A 13,909-nucleotide genomic window follows, 5' to 3' on the forward strand; every position below is an offset into this window, starting at 1 on the left:
TACACATTTTCCAACCTCATTGAAGGTGAAAAACTTCTTCCGGACCTTCATCTGGTCTCCCAAGCTCCTTCATCTTCACCTCCACAGGACCCACCATCAGGATCAACTAAACGTCAGATGCCTAAAAGCCCTGTAGCACCCCTCTGGCAAAAGCCCAAGCATAAGCGCTCAAAGGATTCCAAGCGTCCAAGATGATCTATTCTTCCGCATGATGACTCCTGCCCGAAGAATTTGACTCTACAATGGGCCTGTGTGCCCATTGCTTTCTCTGAGCAGCTGTCCTGGTCTCGGGAGATCTGCCACCCATGCCTCCCCTGTCTGCTCAGACTAAATCTCCTGTGCCTCCTCTGAACAGAGTTCCAGACTCGCTGCCTCCTGACTTGTCTGTCCCCAGGCTACATGCTCCCCTCATTACCCATATACCACTGAAATTACCTGGGTTCCTCTACAACCCTTACCTCCCTTACCCCCTACCCCACCCCTCCCCCACTCCTCCTTACCCCCTGAACAAACACACAGTATATGTACCCCACAGGAGGACAGTCCCCTCCTGATCATATTACCCTAACAATACAAACTGCACACAGGAATATAATTACCATAGCTAAACAACAACAACATGAATAACCCAGATATTTACCCAAAACATCACACAATGGTTTAGATAATGAGGTACAGCTGACACAAGGATAATCCTATCATAGATCCTCCAAGAGTTAATCAAATTAGACACCAGACAGAATCATAATGAATGAATGAATGAATGGGAATCCACACCTAGACAATGCTTTTGATTAATCAGGATCTCACTCCAGGTCAGACTTCTCTGCATCAAGCTCATAAAGTGCAATACACATTATTATAAGTGTAAACACATCCATTAGCAGACAATAGGTGGATTGATTAGCACAATTAACAATGTGTAGAAGACAGGTGATTGAGCTGATGATATTAGCATCTCCTATAAATCTGACTGTGTGGAGCAATTCTTATTGGTAATGGGCAGTTAGGCCCTAACAGGGACCCTGGGCCTAGAGTCCCAGGGTCTGTGTGTCTTGGGGAGACATGGACTTGAATCCAAAGTAACATTACTCCAAGGGTCCCCCCAGAATACACCTCACAAAAAGTAGTGTTCCCTTAAAAGCCAGGGCCCATAGTAAGTAGGCAAGAGGCCAGCCTGCAGTCCCCTCCATAAGCCTCTGTCCCGTGGGAGTCTATCACATATAGCATATTGTCATCTTTATGTTTCATGTCGCTCTTGGCTGTTATAGATTTGTAGGTGGGGTCTTGACCAAGGTACCCACTTAGGAGGGATTACATACACACAGGGATCAGCAAAGTGCAAACATTATGACTTTTGCTTAGAGTTGAAACAATCACAAACGATTGGCACACTGTAGAATAGGGCATTTCAATACCTCTCATGATATTGTATTACACTGTAACGTTATCAGAGGATGGCTTCTGCTGGAGGTGGTGGCGCTATGCTGTTCAACCAAATGACACTAGCCCACTGAAAGAGTTCCTCAAAAGGTTCTGTGGCACCAGACAGTGTCTCTTATACTGTCCCTACTCACCAGGAACCTGTCCCTGCACTGATTACTGTCCCTAACCAGTGGGTTCTCTCTCTAGCCTGCCACTCACTCAAAGCATGCCTGAATGACATGGGATCCCTTATTTAAAGGCTCCCCCATTAAAGAGGAAGTAAACCCTCCTCTGACACTTCCACCTATAGGTAAGCCTATAATAAGGCTTACCTATAGGTACTGTAAATATCTCCTAAACATGTACCGTTTAGGAGATATTTACCTTTCATGCAGCCAGTGACGTCACTGGCGCATGCGCTCTGAAGAAACGGCCGATCGTGCCGTTCCTTCAGAGCCCCGTGCCGTGACCGTCGCCTCCCACGCGTGCGCGGGAGTGACGTCACCGCGGCTCTGGCCAATCAGATGGCTGGATGCCGCGATCCCGGAAGACGGGTGACTAGACATGTCGCCCGTCATAGAGGTAAGCGAGCGGCGCGGCGGGGGCTCGTTCTAAGGTAAGTATTTGATAATGAGCTAGTATGCGATGCATACTAGCTCATTATGTCTTTCTCTTTCAGGATGTAAAGAAAACAAAAATTTTCTCGGTTTACAACCTCTTTAACATGGCCACCCAAACTCTCAAACGAATAAGATATCCAATCAAATACCTGGCTTCCCAGAGAGAACTAATGGAGTACATAAGGGGTCAGCTCCCTTATCAGACACTTCTTCCCCTGTGGCATCAGCATAGTGCCATTGCCATCCACAGGCTGGAAGAACCAGCACTTGCATACTCATTGTTTGCACTTAGTTTTTTGTTTGGTCCTTTATTTTGCTCTAGAACACAACGTCCTAAAGGTGTGTAGGCAGGTGCAGTTAGCCGTTTTGCCACTAGATGGCTTTGTACTAGAATAGTGACTGATTACAACAAGTAGTGTCTTCAGGTGCTAGGCCCCAGGGCTGTAGGCTGGGTGGAGTGGCCTTGTATTCAGAAGGAGCCGGTGTTCTGTCAAAATCTCCAACCACATCACTTTCGGTGACTCTCCAGCAGCAGTAATTGAAGGTTTCGACAACTTGGCTGTTTTCACAGAACACCTGGCAGTGTATACACTACAGTACATGATATAGTGAGTGGACATTGTTAGTCTGCCCGGTAGTACCTGTCACGGACACTGGCTACAGGGACCTTTTCTGCCCACATTTACCCTGGTATTTGTTATTGCTATATTTCTTTTTTTTTTTTTTATTACATTTTTGAGGGACTGTTTTCTTGTATTTGCCCTAAATACTATTCCTGGCCTGGTTGATTCTGAACATGTTCATTGAAAGAGCTGGTCACATTGACTTCTGTTCCATGTTCTTCAATGTAAGAGATGGACAGTCTGTTACTGGTGGTCTCTTCCTATTGTCTGTGTATTGAGGTGTGATGTGGATTCTGTTAAGCCTGTCTGTCCCATTGTCAATTGGTAATGAACTCACATATTGTTTCTGTCCAGATGGGTAGGTAAATGGCTCAGGTTAATTATATTTCTGTATACAATTTCATCTGCATAGCATAATGTAATCAGGCTAGGGGTAATCTGATCAGGAGGGAGGTGTCCTTCTGTGTGGTATATATTGTGTGTTAGTTTATTCAATAAATGTTCCAGATCTTATACAAGCTATTCTCGGCTAGACTTGTACATCGTGGCTACAATATCTGATGTCTCGACAAGTGATTGGGTGGGCTAAGTAATCTTGGATCATGCTGGTACCAGGCAAGGGGAGCTTATATGGAGGACATACTCTTCTTGAGTACGGGGGTCCATCACAGTACCCAACAACATGGCCACCTCCAACCTTTTTCCTCCTTAGCCAGTGTTCTGTCAAAACAGCCAACTCATCGTGTACCGTAGTGTATATGCTGCCGGTGTTCTGTGAAAACAGCCAAGTTATTGAAATTTGCAGTTACTGCTGCTAGAGAGTCACGTGGCTTGGGGAGATGGAGGTGATTTGGTTGGAGATTATGAGGAGTTGGCTATTTTGACAGAACATCTGCTGTAGTCTTTCTGTCCCTTATGGAGGTGGGCGCTGGGGTGGACTGCAGAAGGCCTTTTAGACTAAAGCCCCATACACACGTACCGATCGTCGGCCGAACGATTGGCCGTCTTTGGTCCAGGGCTGTCAGTGTCTGTTAAAAAGGGCAAAAGACTGCACAAGAATTTTGTCCGCCGACTACAGCCGACTGCAGAAGTGATGTCATGTGATGGTTAACTTTCCTTGTGGTTTTTCTTTTCTGAGCATGCCCAGTCTTGCAAATCTGCTGTCTGTCGGCCGAATTCTGTACTGACTGGCGAACAATCGGCCGTTCTGGTGTCGGCATACAAAAATTTTAATGCTTGCATGACCGATTCTTTTCGGCCGAAAGTGCGCTGTCGGCTGTCGGCAGCATCATACTAACATGCCAAAAATCGGCCGATCGGTCGTCGGCCGAAGCTTTTCGGCCAACGATCGGTACGTGTGTACGGGGCTTAAGTCAGAGATCCCTTCATGAAGCTGCTTGCCTGGAGGGTTCCCAGGAGAGATGTACTTGGCAAGGAGGTGACTTCAGAGAGCACAGTGCTGTGAGTGCTAATGACCCTGGGTAGAGGAGAGACCTTTTCCTTCAAAGGTTTGTGGCTGGGAATGTTGAGAGGAGGCTTATGGGAAGGAGCAGGGCACAAGATGGTGGAAGCTTCGGCCTCAGCAGGAGGTTAGCATTCTAGCAGGGCTGGAGCGAGGGTAGGGACCTGTTCTGTTGGTGTTAAAGCCAGCAAACCATGAAGCCCCTCTTACAGGTGACCAATTAATCAGGGACCGTGTATGGGCAGGTTGGTTGTACAGAAGTCTGTCTACCTTGATTTCTGTACAACCAGCCTGTCTGGCTTTTCCTGAGCAATCAGTGCCGCCGGCTATAGCCGGGAAAACTGATCAATGTGTTCTGATGGTGAGGAAGGCTCCCTGCTGTCAAAGCACAGTATTACAATGGGAGGGATTCCCCCGTCCACATTGAGGGTGTGATTGGGGAAATTAAAAATTGGTTAATTTATGGCCAACTTTACACATTGACCGATATCTGATTTGCAGGACAAGAACTGGTTAAGCCTTCAACCTGAGGCATCCAGAGGATTGATATTATTATTCAGTTATATAAAAAAAAAGTTTATTTTAGACGTTGAGAAATACGTAACTGGAAGAGATTTCATGGGAGAATTCTATAATAATCTGGGATATTGTATATAAAGTGCGGAGGACGCACACAGCTGCCGGTGATGTCCTCTGTCATGGACGGATTTCTGCTCCTCATTGTCCTCTCTGCCATTGTCTCCATCCTACAAGGACAATCTCATCCATCCAGAGATAAGAAGAATCCTGCGTGTCGTCTCCGTGGTGAAAGCGCTTGGTTTGAACACGAATATTATCAGAGAGGAGATGTGATGATCGGAGGGCTGGTCTCTGTACACAAAGCCGCTATAATCCGATTGGACAACACAGACTTCTATCATACGTATGTGTGTGAAGAGTAAGTCCATCCCTATCATTGTATCTATAGAGACATCCCAATATCTCCTATCAGAGTCATTGTCATCACCAATACATTGCAGCGCTGCACTCCTTTCCTTACCTCCTTATCTCTGTCTGCATGGGGTGTGTATGATCTATCTGTCTGCATGGAGTGAGTATGATCCCTCTGTCTGCATGGAGTGTGTATGATCTCTCTGTCTGCATGGAGTGAGTATGATCCCTCTGTCTGCATGGAGTGTGTATGATCTCTCTGTCCCTGTCTGCATGGAGTGTGTATTATCTCTCTGTCTGCATGAGGTGTGTATGATCTCTCTGTCCCTGTCTGCATGGGGTGTGTATGATCTCTCTGCCTGCATGGAGTGTGTATGATCTCTCTGTCTGCATGGAGTGTGTATGATCTCTCTATCTGTCTGCATGGGGTGTGTATGTTCTCGCTGCCTCTGTCTGCATGGAGTGTGTATGATCTCTCTGCCTCTGTCTGCATGGGCTGTGTAAGATCTTTCTGTCTCTGTCTGTATGGAGTGTGTATGATCTCTCTGTCTGCATGGAGTGTGTATGATCTCTCTGTCTGCATGGAGTGTGTATGATCTCTCTGTCTCTGTCTGTATGGAGTGTGTATGATCTCTCTGTCTGCATGGAGTGTGTGTGATCGTCCTGTCTCTGTTTGCATGGGGTGTGTATGATATATCTGTCTCTATCTGCATGGGGTGTGTATGCTTTCTCTGTCTCTGTCTGCATGGGGTATGTATGACCTTTCTGTCTCTATATGCATGGAGTGTGTATGATCTCTCTGCCTCTGTCTGCATGGAATATGTATGATCGCTATGCTTCTGTCTGAATGGAGTGTGTATGATCTCTCTATCTGCATGGGGTGTGTATGATCTCTCTATCTGCATGGGGTGTGCATGATCACTCTATCTGCATGGGGTGTGTATGGTTTCTCAGTTTCTTTCTGCATATAGTGTGTATGATCTCTCTGCCTTTATCTGCAGGGAGTATGTATGATCTCTTGGTCTCTGTCTGCATTGGGTGTGTATGATCTCTCTGCCTCTGTCTGCATGGAGTGTGTATGCTCTGTCTTTATTTGCATGGAGTGTGTATGATCTCTTGGTCTCTGTCTGCATGGAGTGTGTATGATCACCCTGCTTCTGTCTGCATGGAGTGTGTATGATCTCTCTGCCTATGTCTGCATGGAGTGTGTATGATCGCTCTGCTTCTGTCTGCATGGAGTGTGTATGATCTCTTGGTCTCTGTCTGCATGGAGTGTGTATGATCTCTCTGCCTCTGTCTGCATGGAGTGTGTATGATCTCTCTCTCTCTCTATCTGCACGGAGTGTGTATGATCTATCTGTCTCTGTTTGCATGGGGTGTGTATGATCTCTCGGTCTCTGTATGCATGGGGTGTGTATGATCTCTTGGTCTGCATGGGGTGTGTATGATCTCTATGTCCGCATGGGGTGTGTATGATCTCTCTGTCTGTATGGAGTGTGCATGATCTCTCTGTCTGCATGGGGTGTGTATGATCTCTCTGTCTGCATGGAGTGAGTATTATCCCTCTGTCTGCATGGGGTGTGTATAATCGCTCTGTCTGCATGGGGTGTGCATAACCCCCCTGTATGCATGTGGTGTGTATGATCTCTCTGTCTATGTCTGCATGGGGTGTGTATGATCTCCCTGTCTGCATGGGGTGTGTATGATCTCTCTGTCTGCATGGGGTGAGTATTATCCCTATATCTGCATGGTGTGTGTATGATCTCTCTGTCTGCATGGGGTGTGTATAATCCCCCTGTCTGCATGTGGTGTGTATGATCTCTCTGTCTATGTCTGCATGGGGTGTGTATGATCTCTCTGTCTGCATAGAGTGTGTATGGTCTCTCTGTCTCTGACTGCATTGGGTGTTTATGATCTCTCTATCTGCATGGGGTGTGTATGATCTCTCTGTCTGCATGGGGTGTGTATGATCTCTCTGTCTACATGGGGTGTGTATGATCTCTCTGTCTGCATGGGGTGTATATGATCTCTCTGTCTGTATGGAGTGTGTATGATCTCCCTGTCTGCATGGGGTGTGTATGATCTCTCTGTCTACATGGGGTGAGTATTATCCATATATCTGCATGGGGTGTGTATGATCTCTCTGTCTGCATGGGGTGTGTATAATCCCTCTGTCTGCATGTGGTGTGTATGCTCTCTCTGTCTATGTCTGCATGGAGTGTGTATGGTCTCTCTGTCTCTGACTGCATGGGTGTTTATGATCTCTCTGTCTGCATGGGGTGTGTATGATCTCTCTGTCTGCATGGGGTGTGTATGAAATTTCTGTCATGCACATAAAGTTAGGAGCATGAAATTGTTCAAAATATGTTGGTATGCTGACACCTTAAAGCGGAGTTCCACCCAGTGCACATTTTAAAAAAAAAAAAATACCCCCGGGACAGTCAGGGCTAGAACATTCCACAATGGCTAGCCTCTGATATGTCCCGGGTTGCACTTACCTTTTAGGAGATATACTTACCTTGAAAAAGTATTCTCCAGCGCTGCCATCTCAGGTGTGGGCAGCTTGAAGCCAGCGCGATCCTCTTCGGCGTCCTCTTCCTTCTTCTTCGGTCCCACGATGCACTGCACCGGCCCCAACGTCACTTCCGGGGCGCGCGCGTCATCCCTCCACAGCTTCTGGGCATGCCCAGAAGCTGTTTAGAAGGGAATGACGAATCGCCGCGGCCGCCGAGGGGAGGAAGAAGGAAGGAAGGTAAGTATATTTTCTCTACAAGGTAAGTAAAAAAAAAAAAAAAATTGCGATTATCCATTTGTTTTTCAGGTGACCCGGAGCGAGAAGATGGAGGTAAGTATAAAATTAGGGTGGAACTCCACTTTAACAACCCCCACACCACAATCCCCCCTACACTAAATGATTTGGACCAGTGCACAAAGTAAGGTCCGAAAAGACATGGATGAGCGAGTTTGGGGTGGAGGAACAAGACTGGCCTGCACAGAGTCCTGACCTCAACCCGATAGATCACCTTTGGGATGAATTGGAGCACAGACTGTGAGCCAGGCCTTCTCATCCAACATCTGTGCCTGACCTCACAAACGCACTTCTGGAAGAATAGTCAAACATTCCCATAGACACTCTCCTAAACCTTGTGGAAGAGTTGAAGCTGTTATAGCTGCAAAGGGTGGGCCAACTCAGTATTGAACCCTATGGACTAAAGCCTCGTACACACGCTTCGAAAATTGGCCGGGAATTTTCGGCCAACGGCCGATCTGCCGATTTTCGGCTTGTTAGTATGATGCTTCCGACAGCCAACTCCGACTTTTCGGCCGAAAAAAATCTGGTGTGCAGGCTATAAAATTTTTGTTGGCCGTCAACACAACGGCCGATTTTCGTGCAGTCAGTAGAGATTTCGACAGGGAAAAATCTAATGAGAAAGTCTGGGCATGCTCAGTGAAGAAAGAACACAAAGAAAGCAAACCAACACATGACATCACTTCTGAAGTAGAATTTTGTTGGCCGAGAATGTTCCTATTCGTGTGCAGTCTAGGAACATTCCAACCAACAAAACACAACTTGGACAAAAGTCGGACGATCGGTCGGCCGATAATCGTTGCGTGTGTACGGGGCTTAAGACTGGGATGCCATTAAAGTTAATGTGTGTGAAAAGGCATGCGTCCCAATACTTTTGGCGATATAGTGTATCAGAATAATGATATGACTGAGGACTGATTATTAAAACATACAATATAGGAAAACGGCCAATCACGGTGAGTTGTAGGATGCAGATTAGTAAAAATAACTTCATCATCAATCTGTTCAGGAGAATTCCGAAATCTGCAGGGGGGGAATCACATTGACGGATCTGTCCGATATTCTAACCACTTCCATTTTTAGAAGTCATATAACGTAAAGTAATCCTCCGCCCCGATGTCTATAAGAGTCCATCTCTTTTATCTCGGGATTTGGTGATGAATTGGTGATTTATGTCACCATATGAAGTTTATGTGAGATCTCCATACACTGATGAAGATAATCCTGTTATTAGAAATATATTTTAGTTAGAGTTTGACCAATGTGGGTGTATGATACGGTTTCTCATCTGCCCGTCTTCTGGTTTAACCAGCCTTTCTCAACCTTTTCATCACAGGGGAATCCTGGAAATACATTTCTGGTCTCGGGGAACCCCTGCTAAATATTAAAAATCTAAAACTCATGACACATTAGTGTGACAGTCAGTGGGAAGAATGTTCCTTACTCTTGTCATCATTGGGAAGAATTACCCCATTACAGATAGCTAAAAGGAACAATGGTGTCATTGGGAACTTATCTGAGAGGCAGAAATTGTCCATTTCTCAAGGAACCCCTAGCAACCTCAGGAGGAACCCTTAGCAACCTCAGGAGGAACCCCTAGCAACCTCAGGAGGAACCTCTAGCAACCTCAGGAGGAACCCCTAGCAACCTCAGGAGGAACCCCTAGCAACCTCAGGAGGAACCTCTAGCAACCTCAGGAGGAACCTCTAGCAACCTCAGGAGGAACCCCTAGCAACCTAAGGAGGAACTCCTAGCAATAAATTACTGACCATGTAATTTATGCACTGCACCTGAGCAGTGCATTGTGGGGCGGCTCGTGACGTCAGATCCCTATAAAAGAGCTGTCAAACTAAAACAGCTCATTAGCACGGGAAGCGTCTTGAGAAGCAGGAGCTTCTTTTATTTATTTCTATTTTTCGTTTGCGGGCAGGCGACCCATCATCGGGGGACACTATTTTTTATTTTTATTTTTTAATAAAGGACTAGTCCAAAACTGGCTTTTGGCTTTATTTTTTTTGTACACTTTTTTGGTGAATGGGTAGGGGTACGATGTACCCCATATCCATTCACATAGGGGGGTGGGATCTGGGGGCCCCTTGTTAAAGGGGGCTTCCAGATTCTGATAAGCCTCCCCCCCGCAGACCCCCACAACCACAGCCCACGGTTGTTGGAAAAAGACCCCTGTCCCCATCAACATGGGGGCAAGGTGCTTTGGGGTGGGGGGCAGAGCCCCCCTGCCACAAAGCACCCACCCACCCCCATGTTGAGGGCATGTGGCCTGGTGTGGTTCAGGAGGGGGTTTGCGTTCGCTCACCCCCATCCTGGCCAGCCAGGCAGTGTGCTCGGATAAAGGTCTGGTATGGATTTTAGGGGAAAACCCACAACATATTTTTTTTTTTTTTCTTTTTTTAATTTCGACACCATTTTTATTTTATTTTTTATCTGTATTGCCGGGAGCCAACAATACATTACAACTGCGAGCAAGTTTAAATTACATTCAATCAGAATTGATGACCCCCTATATAGCCCCTCCCACACAGGAAGTACCTCCGTTTTTTCGCCAGTGTCTAAAATGTGAAGGTCGCTGTAGAGAGGAGCTCCACATGTTTGTTATGTTTCAAAGAAGAAGAAAGAAGATTATGCTATGATACCCCAAAATGGAGCTATCGGATCCATCGAATAACAGTCAATGGACTAAAAAGATGGTTCCCGAGCCTCCGGAAGCAGATACGAGGTTTTGCCTGTAATGCTGTCCTTTTTAGGCGCTGGACCCTGGGATCCGGACCCTTGGAATACCAACCCCAAAGGCGCTCCGTGCAGGGTGCTCTACAGGTCCAAGGCCGTGGCCCCTCAAATATAGAGGACCCTGTCCTTGAAGGTCTTTAAGGCTATGCTCACCATGAGTAGTGAAGATTGGAAACTTGTTTTAACAGTTTCCTGCAGCGAGGACTGGTGAGTAGTGTTGAGCGAACACGGACTGTATTATTCGTGTTCGTACCGAATAATTGGATTTTTGTTACCCGAACACGGACCCGAAAACTTTACTGTATGTTCGGGTTTAAAATCCGTGTTCGGTCATTTTATTTCCTGGTTTTTATGTATTGGCGCGCTTTTAATGGCGGGCTTTCAACAGCCAATCAACAAGCGTTTAACTGGTGTGCCTTAAGCCATCCCAGCCATGCCTACAAATGTATTAGTAGCTGTGATTGGCCATCTGAAGCATGTGACCAAGTCTTTATAAGTTCGAGACCGAGCGCCGCTGCGTCATTCTGCTGTAGTACAGGGACAGAGCAAACATCATACGTGCTGGCTGCTAATTAGGGACAGACAGTCATAAATTATATTGTGTCCGAAAAGAATTCAGAATCAGGGACAGGTCGGAGTGCTGCAGGCAGGGCGAGTTGTTAGGGCATTTTAGGGCGAGGCTGGAGATAGGCAGGGTCAGTGTTCTACAATCGATTTTGCTGTGTGGGGGGGGGGGTTTGCAGTGCCGGCAGTGACCGATCTTATCGATCATTTTAGGGCCAGGCTGGAGATAGGCAGGGTCAGTGTTCTACAATCGATTTTGCTGTGTGGGGGGTTTGCAGTGCCGGCAGTGACCGATCTTATCGATCATTTTAGGGCGAGGCTGGAGATAGGCAGGGTCAGTGGTCCACATCAATTTTGCTGTGTGTGGGGTGGTGTGAACACAATCTTTTTGCCCGCTGAGGAGGAGGGAGAAAAAAGTATTTTTTATCAGTCAGTTGTGTGCAGCGTTTTTCCTTCAGTGCTGCTGACTGTGATAATACACAGCTGTGTTCACTATTATTGAGTGATTTCAAAATTTATACACTTTTTTCTATTCCACTATTCAATATACACCCTTTTGGGTTAAAAAAATTAAATTGTGGCATAGTCTGTACTATTCTATTTAAAAATTACAAACTTAAAAGGGGAATTTTCTTTTTTTTTTCCCTCCATAGCCTGCAGCAGAGCTGACTGATATAAGACACTGCTGTTCACATGTGCTATTGAAAAATCACCAATTTTATATCATATTTTCTATTCCGCTATTCAATCTACACCCTTGGGGTAAAAACAATTAAATTGCGGGATAGTCTGTATCGGTACGTGTGAGATACACCTTTCCAATTTTTGGGGCGCATCTCATACTGCCGAGGATTGCAGGGTGCTTCAGTGTGCCTCCTGCCTGTTCCGAACTCCTCCTACTCCTCATCCTGCCTTTGGGGGTACAAAAAATAGTAATCTGGGCCTAGTCTGGGTCTGTACGTGTGAGATACATACACATTTTGATATCATATTTTCTATTCCGCTATTCAATCTACACCTTTGGGGTAAAAACAATTAAATTGCGAGATAGTCTGTATCGGTACGTGTGAGATACACCTTTCCAATTTTTGGGGCGCATCTCATACCGCCGAGGATTGCAGGGAGCTTCAGTCTGCCTCCAGCCTGTTCCGAACTCCTACTCCTCATCCTGCCTTTGGGGTTACAAAAAATAGTAATCTGGGCCTAGTCTGGGTCTGTACGTGTGAGATACATACACCTTTTGATAACATATTTTCTATTCCGCTATTCAATCCACACCTTTGGGGTAAAAACAATTAAATTGCGGGATAGTCTGTATCGGTACGTGTGAGATACACCTTTCCAATTTTTGGGGCGTATCTCATACCGCTGAGGATTGCAGGGTGCTTCAGTCTGCCTCCTGCCTGTTCCGAACTCCTCCTATTCCTCATCCTGCCTTTGGGGGTGCAAAAAATAGTAATTTGGGCCTAGTCTGGGTCTGTAGGTGTGAGATACATACACCTTTTGATATCATATTTTCTTTTCCGCTATTCAATCTACACATTTGGGGTAAAAACAATTAAATTGCGGGATAGTCTGTATCAGTACGTGTGAGATAAACCTTTCCAATTTTTGGGGCGCATCTCATACCGCCGAGGATTGCAGGGTGCTTCAGTGTGCCTCCTGCCTATTCCGAACTCCTCCTACTCCTCATCCTGCCTTTGGGGGTACAAAAAATAGTAATTTGGGCCTAGTCTGGGTCTGTACGTGTGAGATACATACACCTTTTGATATCATATTTTCTATTCCGCTATTCAATCTACACCTTTGGGGTAAAAACAATTAAATTGCGGGATAGTCTGTGTCGTTACGTGTGAGATACACCTTTCTAATTTTTGGGGCGCATCTTCCACCGCCGAGGATTGCAGGGTGCTTCAGTTTGCCTCCTGTTCTGAACTCCTCCTACTCCTCATCCTGCCTTTAGGGTACAAAAAATTGTAATCGGGGCCTAGTCTTGGTCTATACGTGTGAGATACACCTTTTGATATCATATTTTCTATTCCGCTATTCAATCTACACCTTTGGGGTAAAAACAATTAAATTGCGGGATAGTCTGTATCGGTACGTGTGAGATACACCTTTCCAATTTTTGGGCGCATCTCATACCGCCGAGGATTGCAGGGTGCTTCAGTGTGCCTCCTGCCTGTTCCGAACTCCTCCTACTCCTCATCCTGCCTTTGGGGGTACAAAAAATTGTAATCAGGGCCTAGTCTGGGTCTGTACGTGTGAGATACATACACCTTTTGATATCATATTTTCTATTCCGCTATTCAATCTACACCCTTGGGGTAAAAAGAATTAAATTGCGGCATAGTCTGTATCGGTACGTGTGAGATACACCTTTCCAATTTTTTGGGCGCATCTTACACCGCCGAGGATTGCAGGGTGCTTCAGTTTGCCTCCTGTTCCGAACTCCTCCTACTTTTCATCCTCATCCTGCCTTTAGGATACAAAAAAATTTAATCGGGGCCTAGTCTGTGTTTGTACATGTGAGATACACCGTTTTATAAATTTTTTTTCTATTCCGCTATTCAATATACACCCTTTTGGAGTGTAAAACATTAAATTACAGCATAGTCTGTATCGGTACCTGTGAGATACACCTTTTTAAATTTGTTTGGCGCATCTCCTTCCACCGCCGAGGATTGCAGGGTGCTTCAGTTTGCCTCCTGTTCCGAACTCCTCCTACTCC

At 45.9% G+C, this 13,909-nt stretch overlaps 1 protein-coding gene across 1 annotated transcript in view; it reads left to right on the forward strand.

Annotated features, from left to right (window-relative positions):
• Positions 1-4,816: 4,816 nt before the first annotated feature.
• LOC309563900 (vomeronasal type-2 receptor 26-like) overlaps positions 4,817-13,909 on the forward strand; it is a gene marked incomplete at both ends in the record, with an annotated part of 143,362 nt that continues 134,269 nt past the window's right edge. The window contains one exon of the mRNA XM_082268533.1: positions 4,817-5,067. Coding sequence (XP_082124659.1) covers positions 4,817-5,067 — 251 coding nt within the window. The remainder of the gene's footprint in view (positions 5,068-13,909) is intronic.

The sequence above is a fragment of the Pelophylax lessonae genome (assembly GCF_965119305.1).
Source record: "Pelophylax lessonae genome assembly, chromosome: 1".
Lineage (NCBI taxonomy): Eukaryota > Metazoa > Chordata > Amphibia > Anura > Ranidae > Pelophylax > Pelophylax lessonae.